Source organism: Salmo salar, chromosome ssa06 (genome assembly GCF_905237065.1).
Source record: "Salmo salar chromosome ssa06, Ssal_v3.1, whole genome shotgun sequence".
Classification (NCBI taxonomy): domain Eukaryota; kingdom Metazoa; phylum Chordata; class Actinopteri; order Salmoniformes; family Salmonidae; genus Salmo; species Salmo salar.
Genome location: NC_059447.1, coordinates 20,690,274 through 20,705,179, shown reverse-complemented (window position 1 = coordinate 20,705,179; position 14,906 = coordinate 20,690,274). Strand labels below are relative to the sequence as shown.

Below are 14,906 nucleotides of genomic sequence, written 5' to 3'. Positions count from 1 at the left end.
CAATCTATACAGAATGGAGAGCAGCTTAGTCTCTAGGTATCAATCTATACAGAATGGAGAGCAGCTTAGTCTCTAGGTATCAATCTATACAGAATGAGAGATTTGGGGTGGTTCAGAGCTGGGCGTCCCCCTAAAACCCTGTTTAACTCTAATCCTGATTTCCACATCCATAACCTTTAACCTCTCACCTCCACTTAACCTTACCCCTAACCTCTGCACCTATAAGCCCTGACCTCTCACCTGCGTTTAACCTTGAACTTCTCCTTGAGCGTCTCTGATCGGCAGATGGTCCGTAGGAACGGAAGGAAGTCCAGGGCTGCAGCAGCTCTGTTACCCAGTGTCCCTGCCACTAGGCTGGGTAGAATGTCCATCACCTTCCTCCTCCTCTGGAGAACCCTGGAGGAACAACAGCAAACAGGATAAGTTAGATTCTTTAAAATGCATTTAATGATGACTTCTGATGTAAAAGGGGCGTAATACATAAATGTGTTCAATTTATTACCAAATGAAACTTTTCTTTGAAATGTTGAATACTAAAATTATACTCAATGATCAAATCAATTATTAATACGCGAATACAATATTTTACATATAAATGATACATTCATAATACTTTTTATAGTAAGCAATACCCTGCCAACTGATCATTAGAAGCCATACAGTGAAGGACAAACAGACAAGAAGACTCACTTTGGTTCACAGGGGCTGTTCTGGGTGAGTCTGAAGCCCTGTCTGTGCGGGACCACAGGGAGTGTGAGCTCGTTCACAGCCTCCTTCCCCAGTTCCCCCTCTAGACCCTGAGCTTTACCCCATGCCTCCTCCACCCCAGCCCTGCACCTCTGGAAGCTCAGAGCCTCCACAGCAGCCTGGATCTCCCTCGCTCTCTCCCCCTCCACCCAGCTCCCTCCATGGCACTCCTCCCTGGGCTCGTCATTCATCCCGTCTTTAGTCTCAGCTCTCAGGCCGAATGTCCTGTGTGTGTGTCTGGCGCCACCTACAGGTGAGGTGTGGAGGCAAAGGGAGGAGTCCAGGAGGGACATGTGGTCGAGGAACTCTGCCAGGGAGCCCAGGCAGTGGGACACAGGCTCACTCTTCATCCTCTGCTCCGGGGTGAGCGGCACCCTCATCCTCACCGGGGCAGGGGCCTTCTCCTTTACCTCTTCCTCTCTAGCCTTCACAGATTCTAATTCAACCTTGTTGATGGTAGAATCGTCCTGACTATCCTCCCCTTCCGTCTGTGTCTGAGGGGGGTTGGGAGGTGGTTTAGTGTGGAGGGAGAGGAAGGCGTCGTCGGTATCAGAGTCTGAGTGAAAGGGGTCCAGGTCCTCTCGGGTACCCAGCTGCTTCTTCTTCATTCTAGAGGACACCTTCACCGGGCTCCCGTCTGTCTCTGACCCCTCTGCCAACTGCTGGAGCCTGGGGTGGGGCAGTGGATCAACCTTAGTCTGAGGTGGTAGTGGTGGATCAATCTCTGGCTTTATACTATTCATACTAGTGGCTACTTCCTGTGGCTCAGCGCTGGACTCTTCCTGTGTCCGGTTGCTCACTTCCTGTGGCCGCCTGTGGGTTGTGACAGTGAGGTGTGAGTTGGGTAGGGGAAGCAGGGCCTCCATGTTGGAGTAGAGCAGGTCCATTCCTCTCCTCTTGCTGGTGGTCAGCAGCTCCCAGCAACCTGGCTCCACTATGGACTGACTCTGAGGAGACAATACATTAATACTTCCACACTAACTTACAGATAATAAAGTGACTCTGAGAAGGTGGTTTGACAGGGATTGTAATTATGAGAGATCATACCACAAGAGACCGGTCAAAAATTATCTTGAGTGTCCTCTTAAGACAACAAGGAGAAAAGAGATGGACTTTTGACAACCAACCTTGAACAGATCCTGCATGTCCCTCTCTGGCTCCATGTTCAGCAGCCCCAGCATGCTCTCTGTGCAGCCTGTGTCACAGGGGGGCAGGGGTCCTGCTGGGGTCACCCCCTTACTCACCACAGAGCCACCTGCAGTTTCTTCTGTCTTTGGCTGGAAATGTGTCGCTGAATATGCAACATAAAAATAACATTTATCACCATCAGTATTAATTGGCAGCGTTGTTTATACAGTTATTTAGTGAACATTACTCTGCCCTCACCTGTGGGGGCTGAGTCTGGGAGGGGACGGGATAGCTTCCGCCCCCCTGTGGAGCGGCTCCAGAACTGCAGGTGCAGAAGGCTCTGGCGGATGTCACAACCGTTCAGATGGAGCAGAGAGGAGACGTCGCGGGCGTCCGTACGCATGTTCTCAGCCAGGCACAGCAGCTGCAGGTAGCTCCCCACATTCACCTGTATAGGAGAAAGAGGTGTTACCACCACACACACTCATGTACCTGTATGAAGGAGTTACACACTAACATACGCAAATTACAATACGAGTTTCCTATTATAAAATGAACATTCTTCCTGTGCAACTAGAAAGCATGCTTAAAATATACCTTCAACATTATTCTGTTGAGTACATTGACAAGAAGCCAAAAAAAAAGCACAAAAAAAATAGGTTTGTAGTTTATTGGTTTTCTTACCACTGAGGGGGTTTTGAAATGGATCTCCTCAAAGTAGCCATCAAACATGGTACTGAAGGTGGGATCTAGAAGAGAGAAACAGGTTCAACTCACAGTGCATTCCACCTTCTGGTCTGTGCTATTCATTTGACACAGTGTACAAACATACAACCATGAACCACAACTTAGTCTTCCACCATGAAATGTGGATTGCTCCCCCACTCACCACTGGTGGTGAGGATCACTGGTCTCTTGGTGGTGGTCATGAACGTTTTGATGGCAGCCAGGAACCCAGAGTCGTCGTCGAAGACGACATCCACCTCCTCAAAGAGAATGAGTGACGTGGCTGTCTTCTTGCTCTGCTCTTCACTGGAGGAGGAGTCCTTGGTGATGGCTGCTGCCCCGTTCTGAGGCTCTTCCGTCTTACTGGAACTCTCCTTGGCTTTACTGGTCTTCTTGGGAACAGCTGGAAGAGTATAACACTGATATTTAGTTCTGACGTGTGTATGCAGACTAGATTTGGGTTTATCCAAAATAGTAACTGAGGGGAATAAAGCTTCCCTGCTGTGTTTAATTTAGGACCTAGACTGTTTAACACCTGACTGACAAACCTCAAGCTAGGGAGGAAGAAGGACAAGGAATTCATTCTAACCGGTTGGTTGCTTCTGGTCTTGGCTGGCACTGGCAGGTTCCTTGTTGGTGGGACCAGGTCGGCCCATTTTGAAGAAGTTGGCCAGGGAGGTGGGGGCCAGGCCTCCCCTCTTGGCTCCACGGGGGGACTGGGGGGGCTTCCTGGGGGAGGACACTACCCTTCGAGGAGAGTACACTTTCCCTGGGAGATGGACAACAGAATCAACACCTGTCAACCTGGATCTTTAGGAATCCTACTTTATACACTATGGGTCACATAACTCAAGAAACTGGCGGCAGGTAGCATAGCGGTTAAGACGGTTGGGCCAGTAACCGAAAGGTTGCTGGTTTGAATCCCAAGCCAACTAGGTGAACAATCTGTCTATGAATCTTTGGGCAAGGCATTTCATTCGAATTACTCCTGCCCTAATTGCTCCTGTAAGTCGCTCTAGATAAGAGCGTCTGCTAAATGACTTACATGTAAGTGTAAAATGAAACTGGCATGTAACCTGAAGATAGCATAGATTTAGGCCGATTTTATCGTGTAGAACTGTCTGGGGCGGGAGGTAGCCCAGCGGTTAGAGCGTTGGACTTGTAACCCAAAGGTTGTGAGATTGAAACCCCGAGCTGACAAGGTAAAAATCTGTCGTTCTGCCCCTGAACAAGGGCAGTTAACCCACTGTTCCTAGGCCGTCATTGTAAATAAGAATTGGATCTTAACTGACTTGCTTAGTTAAATAAAAGGTCAAATAAAAAATAAAATCTACTTTCTATCAAAGCAGTCCTAAGAGATTATTTTGTTCAAAGAAACACTGGGCTGCAAGAAGAAAGGCAAACCTCTTCTAAACTTACGTGGTGAGGATCCAGGCCTGGCGGTGGAGCTGCTGAAGTAGCACGGCTTATGGGCGTTGACCCCTTGGATGTCCACCTGGTGGGACTGGGTGGCCTCCCTAAGCTGGGACAGGATCTGACGGCCGCTCCGCTGGGACGACGCGTTCACCTCAAACACCTGGAGAAGGGTGACACAGGTTAGACTTCCTGCCTTCAAAGTAGCATACATAACTGTCTGTGTAATATATTAGCTAAGACAGAGATGTTAAAAGATTTGAGGGCACCCAGCAGAATCCCACCCTGCAGAATCCCACCCTGCATCCCTCTACTGGCTTGCCTCTAAAGCTAAGCAGGGTAGGTCCTGGTCGGTCCCTGGATGGGAAACCAGATGCTGCTGGAAGTGGTGTCGGAGGACCAGTAGGAACCACGCTTTCCTTTGCCTAGTTAAATAAAAGTTAAATAAAAAATGTCCTCTGGTCTAAATATCCCAATGCCCCAGGGTGCAGTCTTTCGGATGGGACATTAAACGGGTGCCCTGACTCTGTGGTCACTAAAGATCCTATGGCACTTAACGTAAGAGTAGAGGTGTTAACCCTAGTGTCCTGGCTAAATTCCCAATGTAGTCCTCATACCATGGCCACCTAATCATCCCCAGTTTACAATTGGCTCATTCATCCCCCTCCTCTCCCCTAACTATTCCCCAGGTCATTGCTGTAAATTACAATGCGTTCTTAGTCAGCTTACTTGGTGAAACAAGGTACAAATATATGGACTCTTTTCAAATCAAATTGTATGTCACATGTGTAGACTAACAGTGAAATGCTTCCCAACAATGCAGAGAGAAAAATTAATAGAAAGACAAAAACAAGGAATAAAATACACAATGAGTACTGATAACTTGGCTATGAACGCGGGGTACCAGTACCCAGCCGATGTGCAGGGACACAAGCAATGTTCCCTCAATTTTTTTCGTCACAGAGCAAATTTCAGGTCTGCTGAGCACAAACTTGAACATTTTGAAAATGCTGTGCAACTTCCAGCGTGCATTTACTGTCAACACTGAGTAGGCTGTGGCTATTTGATCATAATGTAGGCCTACCAGAGTGGTCCACCACCAACAAAATGCATCCCATAACATTTTAACATGGAAACAGCTGTTCTATCATTCAGGCTACAGTAGCAGAAAATGTGTGGTGCTCAATGTAGGCCTACATTATATGAAACTTTTGAAAAAAAAAAAAACATGCAGGGCTTGATAACCTGTTTATCCACTTGTCCTTCAGATAAGGTGACTGAAACTGTTGTTTGATGCAAGAAACCACTTGGGAGCTGCGTGCAGGCTTAGAGGGAACAAGGTACTGTAATTGAGGTAAATAAACAGCGCAAAAAAAAAAAAAACGTCCCTTATTCAGGACCCTGTCTTTCAAAGATAATTCATAAAAACCCAAATAACTTCACAGATCTTCATTGTAAAGGGTTTAAACACTGTTTCCCATGCTTGTTCAATGAACATAAACAATGAATGAACATGCACCTGTAGAACGGTCGTTAAGACACTAACAGCTTACAGACGGTAGGCAATTAAGGTCACAGTTATGAAAACTTACGACACTAAAGAGGCCTTTCTACTGACTCTGAAAAACACCAAAAGAAAGATGCCCAGGGTGCCTGCTCATCTGCGTGAACGTGCCTTAGGCATGCTGCAAGGAGGCATGAGGACAGAAGATGTGGCCAGGGCAATAAATTGCAATGTCCATATTGTAAGACACCTAAGACAGCACTACAGGGAGACAGGACGGACAGCTGATCGTCCTCGCAGTGGCAGACCACGTGTAACAACACCTGCACAGGATCGGTGCATCCGAACATCACACCTGCAGGACAGGTACAGAATGGCAACAACAACTGCCCGAGTTACACCAGGAAAGCACAATCCCTCCATCAGTGCTCAGACTGTCCGCAATAGGCTGAGAGAGGCTGGACTGAGGGCTTGTAGGCCTGTTGTAAGGCAGGTCCTCACCAGACATCACCGGCAACAACGTCGCCTATGGGCACAAACCCACCGTCGCTGGACCAGACAGGACTGGCAAAAAGTGCTCTTTACTTACGAGTCGCGGTTTTGGCTCACCAGGGGTGGTGGTCAGATTCACATTTGTCGTCGAAGGAATGAGCATTACACCGAGGCCTGTACTCTGGAGCGGGATCGATTTGGGGGTGGAGGGCGGTGTGTCACAGCATCATCGGACTGAGCTTGTTGTCATTGCAGGCAATCTCAACGCTGTGCGTTACAGGGAAGACATCCTCCTCCCTCATGTGGTACCCTTCCTGCAGGCTCATCCTGACATGACCATCCAGCATGACAATGCCGCCCAGCCATACTGCTCGTTCTGTGCGCGATTTCCTGCAAGACAGGAATGTCAGTGTTGTGCCATGGCCAGCGAAGAGCCCGGATCTCAATCCCATTGAGCACGTCTGGGACCTGTTGGATCGGAGGGTGGGGGCCAGGTCCATTCCCCCCAGAAATGTCCGGGAACTTGCAGATGCCTTGGTGGAAGAGTGGGGTAACATCTCACAGCAAGAACTAGCAAATCTGGTGCGGTCCATGAGGAGGAAATGCACTGCAGTACTTAATGCAGCTGGTGGCCACACCAGATAGTGACTGCTACTTCTGATTTTGACCCCCCCCCCCTTTGTTCAGGGACACATATCCACTTCTGTGGAACTTGTTCAGCTTGTCTCAGTTGTTGAATCTTGTTATGTTCATACAAATATTTACACATGTTAAGTTTGCTGAAAATAAACGCAGTTGACAGTAAGAGGACGTTTATTTTTTTGCTGAGTTTATGTACATATGGGTAAAGTGACTAGTTCACAAGATCGATAAACAGTAGCAGCAGAGCATGTGATGAGTCAAAAGAGTTAGTGCACTTATTCGGAGCGTGTAAATTAGCTAGAAAGATGTGTCGGCATATAGTAATTGTCTCTGGCCCCTCCCAGTTAGGGGGAGCGATGAGCTCTACAGCAGAGTCTCACAACTCAATTGCTGGTTGAAAAATGTTGTTTTCTGCCCCTCCCAAAAGATAGAGGGCCAATTACAAATTCTTTCTGGGACTCACGCACAAACAGGATCAAGCCTGGCCTGCTGAGGAGTGACAGACTCCATCCTAGCTGGAGGGGTGCTCTCATCTATCAACATACACAGTGTTCTAACTCCTCTAGCTCCCCAATGAGATAGGGTGCAGGCCAGGCAGCAGGCTGTTAACCAGCTTTGTGGAGTCTACCACTAGCACAGTCAGTGTAGTCAGCTCAGCTATCCCCATTGAGACCGTGTCTGTGCCTCAATCTAGGTTGAGCAACACTAAACATGATGGTGTTCACCTTAGCAAACCGGAATAAAGACCTCCTCCATTCCTGTCATTATCCATTCCTGTCATTATTGAAAGAGATTGTAATATCTCACATCTCAAAATAGGGATACTTAACCTCTCTTGGGTAGGGGGCAGTATTCACGTCAGGATAAAAAACGTACCCGATTTAATCTGGTTATTACTCCTGCCCAGAAACTAGAATATGCATATAATTGTTTGATTTGGATAGAAAAAACCCTAAAGTTTCTAAAACTGTTTGAAAGGTGTCTGTGAGTATAACAGAACTCATATGGCAGGCCAAAACCTGAGAAGATTCTATACAGGAAGTGCCCTCTCTGACCATTTCTTGGCCTTCTATAGGCTCTTTATCGAAAACAGAGGATCTCTGCTGTAACGTGACATTTTCTAAGGCTCCCATAGGCTCTCAGAAGGCGCCAGAACGGGGAATGATGACTCTGCAGTCCCTGGCTGAAAAACAGTAGCGCATTTGGATAGTGGTCGATCTGAGAACAATGACACGGTGCGCGTGAAGACACCATTTTCTTCTTTCAGTCTGAACGAAAACAACGTCTCCCGGTCGGAATATTATCGCTATTTTACGAGAAAAATCGCATAAAAATAGATTTTAAACAGCGTTTCACATGCTTCGAAGTACGGTAATGGAATATTCCGAAATTTTTTGTCACGACATGCGTCCGCGCGTCAACGTTCGGATAGGGACCTGAACGCACGGACAAAACAGAGGATATTTGAACATAACTATGGATTATTTTGAACCAAAACAACATTTGTGGTTGAAGTATAAGTCCTGGGAGTGCATTCTGACGAAGAACAGCAAAGGTAATCCAATTTTTCTTATAGTAATTCTGAGTTTAGTGAACGCCAAACTTGGTGAGTGTCAAATTAGCTAGCCCGTGATGGCGAGCTATCTACTCAGAATATTGCAAAATGTGCTTTTGCCGAAAAGCTATTTTAAAATCTGACACCGCGATTGCATAAAGGAGTTCTGTATCTATAATTCTTAAAATAATTGTTATGTTTTTTGTGAACGTTTATCGTGAGTAATTTAGTAAATTCACCGGAAGTTTTCGGTATGTTTGCTAGTTCTGAACGTCACATGCTAATGTAAAAAGCTGGTTTTTGATATAAATATGAACTTGATTGAACAAAACATGCATGTATTGTATAACATAATGTCCTAGGAGTGTCATCTGATGAAGATCAAAGGTTAGTGCTGCATTTAGCTGTGGTTTTGGTTTTTGTGACATTATATGCTAGCTTGAAAAATGGGTGTGTGATTATTTCTGGCTGGGTACTCTCCTGACATAATCTAATGTTTTGCTTTCGTTGTAAAGCCTTTTTGAAATCGGACAATGTGGTTAGAGTAACGAGAGTCTTGTCTTTAAAATGGTGTAAAATAGTCATATGTTTGAGAAATTGAAGTTACAGCATTTTTAAGGTTTTTGAATATCGCGCCACTCGATTCCACTGGCTGTTGACCCACATACCTGACAGAGGTTAATGTTAGAGCCCTCACTTCCAAGGCAGTCATAGTCAATTAACTAATCACTGATCATAATATTGATGTGATTGGCCTGACTGAAACATGTCTCAAGCCTGATGAATTTACTGTGTTAAATGAGGCCTCTCCTCCTGGTTACACTAGTGACCATATCCCCCACGCATGCCGCAAAGGCGGATATGTTGCTACTCAATCACTTTTTATTTCTATGGTTAACAGGCCTCCTGGGCTATATACAGCGTTCCTCACCGAGTTCCCTGAATTCCTATTGGACCTTGTAGTCATGGCAGATAATATTCTAATTTTGGGTGACTTTAATTGTCCTGAGTCTGCACAGAACTGCCAGGACCTAGGATCAAATGGAGACACTCAAGTTGTTTAATTCTGTGTCTCCTGACACTGCCTGGTAGAGGTGTCCTGGATGGCAGGAAGCTTGGCCCCAGTGATGTACTGGGCCGTACGCACTACCCTCTGTAGTGCCTTGAGGTCAGAGGCCAAGCAGTTGCCATACCAGGCAGTGATGCAACCAGTCAAGATGCCCTCGATGGTGCAGAAGTAAAGAGCTACTTCCTGTGTTTGGCCCTCCTATGTTGAACATAATAAATGGCTTCCTATCCACTGGATGTGTACCAAACTCACTAAAAGTGGCAGTAATAAAAGCCTCTCTTGAAAAAGCCAAACCTTGACCCAGAAAATGTAAAAACTAAAAATGGTCTATATCGAATCTCTCATTCTTCTCAAACATTTTTGAAAAAGCTGTTGCGCAGCAACTCACTGCCTTCCTGAAGATAAAAAATTATACGAAATGTATCAGTCTGGTCATTTGCCACTCGTGAAGGTGGTAAATGACCTTTTAAATGCCGTCAGACCAAGGCTTTGCATAGGCTCTCGTGCTCCCAGACCTTAGTGCTGCTTTTGACACCATCGATCAGCACCTTTTTTTGGAGAGATTGGAAACCCTCATTTGTCTAGGAGCAAAGATATTATCGTTCGGAAAGATATCAGTTGGTCTCTGTGGATGGTTTGTCCTCTGAAAAATCAATTGTAAGTTTCAGTGTTCCTCGAGGTTCTGTTTTAGGACCACTATTGTTTTCTATCTATCTATCTATATAGATATCTATATCTATATCATATCTCTATATATATATATATCTATCTCTATCTATCTATATCTCTATCTATATCTCTATATCTCTATATCTCTATCTATCTATATCTCTATATCTCTATCTATCTATCTATCTATATCTCTATCTATCTATCTATATCTCTATCTATCTATCTATATCTCTATCTATCTATCTATCTCTCTATCTATCTATCTATCTATCTCTCTATATATATATATATATATATATATATATATACACGCACACTACCTCTTGATGATGTCATTCGGAAACACAATGTCAACTTTCACTGCTATGAGGATGACTCACAACAGTACATTTCGATAAAACATGGTGAAGCCCCAAAATTCCCTAACCTGGAAGCCTGTGTTTCAGCCATAAGGAAGTGGGTGGCGGCAAATGTTTTACTTTCAAACTCAGACAAAACAGAGATGCTAGTTCTCGGTCCCAAGAAACAAAGACCTGCTGTTATACAGTTGTCTCAAATAAAACTGAAGGACCTCGGCGTTACTGGGGACCCTGATCTCTTTTGACAAACATATCAATACTACCTCAAGGAAAGATTTTTTCCATCTTCGTAACATTGCAAAAATCAGAAACTTTTTTTGTCCAAAAATGCAGAAAAACTAATCCATGCATTTGTCACTTCTAGATTAGACTACTGCAATGCAGTACTCCCCAGCTTCCCGGATAAAGCACTAAATAAAACTTCAGTTAGTGCTAAATACAGCTGCTAGAATCTTGACTAGAACCCCAAATTTGATCATATTCCTCCAGTGCTAGCCTTTACACAGGCTTCCTGTTAAGGCCAGGGCTGATTTCAAGGTTTTACTGCTAACCTCTTTCCAGTTCTCTATCCAGTTCTCTGCTGCCAATGACTGGAACGACCTACAAAAATCTCTGAAACTGGAAACACTTCTCCCTCACTAGCTTTAAGCACCAGCTGTCAGAGCAGCTCACAGATCACTGCACCTGTACATAGCCCATCTATAATTTAGCCCAAACAACTACCCCTTCCCCTACTGTATTTATTTATTTATTTTGCTCCTTTGCAGCCCATTATCTCTATTTCTACTTTGCACTTTCTTCTACTACAAATCTACCATTCCAGTGTTTTACTTGCTATATTGTATTTACTTTGCCACCATGGACTTTTTTGCCTTTACCTCCCTTATCTCACCTCATTTGCTCACATTGTACAGACTTATTTTTCTACTGTATTATTGACTGTATATTTGTTTTACTCCATGTGTAACTCTGTGTTGTTGTATGTTGTCGAACTGCTTTGCTTTATCTTGGCCAGGTCGCAATTGTAAATGAGAACTTGTTCTCAACTTGCCTACCTGGTTAAATAAAGGTGAAACAAAAATAAATAAAATAAAAACCTACAAAGCATTACATGGGCTTGCTCCTACCCATCTCTCAGATTTGGTCCTGCTGTACATACCTACACGTACACTACAGTCACAAGACGCAGGCCTCCTTATTGTCCCTAGAATTTCAAAGCGAAGAGCTGGAGGTAGGGCTTTCTCCTATAGAGCTCCATTTTTACGGAATAGTCTGTCTATCCATGTGAGAGATGCAGACTCAGTCTCGACCTTTAGGTCTTTACTGAAGACTCAACTCTTCAGTGGGTCCTAGGATTGAGTGTAGTCTGGCCCAGGGATGCAAAGGTGAACGGCAAGGCACCGGACCGACCTTGCTGTCTCTGCCTGGCCAGCTCCCCTCTACACTGGGATTCTGTGCCTCTGACCATATTACGGGGGCTGAGTCAGTGGCTTACTATTGCTCTTCCATGCCGTCCCTAGGAGGGGTGCGTCACTTGAGTGGGTTGAGTCACTGATGTGATCGTCCTGTCCGGTTTTCCAGTTTGTGCCCCCTCGGGCTCGTGTGGTGGGGAGATCTTCGTGGGCTATACTCAGCCTTGTCTCAGGGTAGTAAGTTGGTGGTTTGTTGATATCCCTCTAGTGGTGTGGGGGCTGTGTTTGGCAAAGTGGGTGTGGTTATATCCTGCCTGGTTGGTCCTGTCCGGGGGTATCGTCGGACGGGGCCACAGTGTCCCGACCCACCCGTCTCAGCCTCCAGTATCTATGCTGCAATAGTCTATGTGCTGGGGGGCTAGGGTCAGTCTCATATCTGGTATATTCTCCTGTCTTATCTGGTGTCCTGTGTGAATTTAAGTATGATTCCTCTAATTCTCTCTTTCCATCTCTCCCTCCCGGAGGACCTGAGCCCTAGGATCATGCCTCAGGACTACCTGGCCTGATGGCACCTGGCTCTCCCCAGTCCACCTGGTTGTGCTGCTGCTCCAGTTTCAACTGTTCTGCCTGCGGCTATGGAACCCTGACCTGTTCACCGGACGTGCTACCTTGTCCCGGACCTGCTGTTTTCGACTCGCTCGCTCTCTACCGCACCTGCTGTCTCAACCTCTGAATGCTCGGCTATGAAAAGCCAACTGACATTTACTCCTGAGGTGCTGACCTGTTGCACTCCACAACCACTGTAATTATTAGATACTACTGCACTGTTGGAGCTAGGAACACAAGCATTTCGCTACACCCACAATAACATTTGCTAAATGTGTGTACGCGACCAATAAAATGTTATTTGATTTATTATTTGACCCTACTGGTCCTCTATGAAAGTTTGAACAGCTTGAAGAACAACCTGGCCTTAATGGCCATGTACTCTTATAATTTCCACCTGGCGCAGCCATTAGAGGACTGGCCACCCCTCATAACCTGGTTTCTCTCTAGGTTTCTTCCTAGGTTCCTGCCTTTCTAGGGAGTTTTTCCTAGCCACTGTGCTTCTACATCTGCATTACTTGCTGTTTGGGGTTTTAGGCTGGGATTCTGTATAGCACTTTGACATCTGCTGATGTAAAAAGGGCTTTATAAATACATTTGATTGATTGAGGGTGTAAAATAAGTACATTCAAATTTGTATGCAGAAACATCATGATAAAAAAATAAAAAAAAGCTTTTTAATAGACCAGTGGGTCACAAAGCATAAAAGGTTGGTGACCGCTGTGTTAGGCAAGTGGAGTAAAGCGTGAACAGACCTTAAAGCCGAGTTCCTGGGCGCAGGCATAGACGGCAGCGGTCTTGCCGACCCCCGTGGGACCAGTGATCAGCAGCGTGTTACACATAAAGTCTTCCACCTCCTGAGAGTCCCCGTCTTCAGTGTCCCATGAGTCTGTGTGGCCAAGAGGGGAACATCAGGCTGCTTTAGGTTTACTCTGTGGTAACTTTGAAAAAAAGTTACTTTTATATAGGATGATGTAACTATTTCAAAGGAGGGAAAAATGTGTTCGTGCTCAAACAGTCATACTGCTATCTGAAAATACAAGAGCAAAATCTTAGAATAGAGGGCTCCACCATTTTTTCCAAGGTGACCATCTCTTACCATTGCTGTCATCCTCCTGTTTCTTTTCCTTCTGTTTTTTCCTCTCTTCCCGGTCAGCTCTGAGCTTCCATTCCCTCAGCCAACTGCAAACGGATTGGTTTATGCAAAATTACATGATAAATTCATTGAATTAATGGCATGTAATACACAAGGGCTTTCAATAAAGCTCATAAAGCCATTGATTCATACCTTTTACATACACAAAAGTATGTGGACACCCATTAAAATGTGTGGATTCGGCTATTTCAGCCACACCGTCACTGACAGGTGTATAAAATCGAGCACACAGCCATGCAATCTTCATAGATAAACATTGGCAGCTGAATGGACTTAATGAAGAGCTCAGTGACTTTCAACGTGGCAGCGTCACAGGATGCCACCTTTCCAACAAGTCAGTTCTTGAAATTTCTGCCCTGCTAGAGCTGCCCCGGTCAACTCTAAGTGCTGTTATTGTAAAGTGGAAACGTCTAGGGGCAACAACAGCTCAGCCGCGAAGTGGTAGACCACACAAGCTCACAGAACGGGACCGCCGAGTGCTGAAGTGCGTAAAAATCATCTGTCCTCGGTTGCAACACTTACTCCCGAGTTCCAAACTGCTTCTGGAAGCAACGTCAGCACAAGAACTGCTCGTCGGGAGCTTTATGAAAATGGGTTTCATGGCCAAGCAGCCTAAGATCATCATGCGCACTGCCAACGCTACCTGCCCGAATGCATAGTGCCAACTGTCAAGTTTGGTGGAGGAGGAATAAATGGTCTGGGGCTGTTTTCATGGTTCAGGCTAGACCCCTTAGTTCCAGTGAAGGGAAATCTTAACGCTACAGCAAACAATGATATTCTAGACGATTCTGTGCTTCCAACTTTGTGGCAACAGTTTGGGGAAAGCCTTTTCCTGTTTCAGCATGCCCTGTGCACAAAGCGAAGTCCACACAGAAATGTTTTGTCGAGATTGGTGTGGAAGAACTTGAGTGGCCTGCACAGACACCTTTGGGAGGAATTGGATTGCCGACTGCGAGCTAGGCCTAACATCAGTGCCCAACCTCACTAATGCTCATGGCTGAATGGAAAGCAAGTCCCCGCAGCAATGTTCCAACATCTAGTGGAAAGCCTTCCCAGAAAAGTGGAGGCTATTTTGCAGCAAAGGTGGGACCAACTCCATAATAATGCCGTTGATTTTGGAACGAGATGTTTGACGAGCAGGTGTCCACATACTTTTGGTCATGTACTGTATATCTGTAATACCTGTGTAGAGCCAGCAGGGTGCCTAGTACACCTAGCTACTGAGCTATTCAGTTGAGTCATTCAGTAGATACACCACAATCCCTTACCTGTGCAGCCTCCTGACTGAGGCAGTGTTGCCTATGATGTCATTGGAGTGCTGTGGTTGGTACTTCTCTGTCCACAACGCATCCTCTTTTACGAAGTCTGGTGGAATAAAAAAAGCAGTTACTAGTTGTAATGTTATGAAAAGGAAGCACATTTAAG

At 45.5% G+C, this 14,906-nt stretch overlaps 1 protein-coding gene across 1 annotated transcript in view; it reads right to left on the bottom strand.

Annotated features, from left to right (window-relative positions):
* LOC106606569 (ATPase family AAA domain-containing protein 5) overlaps positions 1-14,906 on the bottom strand; it is a 28,159-nt gene that overhangs the window by 6,972 nt on the left and 6,281 nt on the right. The window contains exons 11-21 of the mRNA XM_014202858.2: positions 14,750-14,846; positions 13,425-13,507; positions 13,081-13,214; positions 4,021-4,177; positions 3,191-3,370; positions 2,765-3,004; positions 2,560-2,624; positions 2,134-2,323; positions 1,875-2,038; positions 691-1,694; positions 241-396 (exon numbers count right to left, since the gene is read on the bottom strand). Coding sequence (XP_014058333.2) covers positions 241-396; positions 691-1,694; positions 1,875-2,038; positions 2,134-2,323; positions 2,560-2,624; positions 2,765-3,004; positions 3,191-3,370; positions 4,021-4,177; positions 13,081-13,214; positions 13,425-13,507; positions 14,750-14,846 — 2,470 coding nt within the window. The remainder of the gene's footprint in view (positions 1-240; positions 397-690; positions 1,695-1,874; positions 2,039-2,133; positions 2,324-2,559; positions 2,625-2,764; positions 3,005-3,190; positions 3,371-4,020; positions 4,178-13,080; positions 13,215-13,424; positions 13,508-14,749; positions 14,847-14,906) is intronic.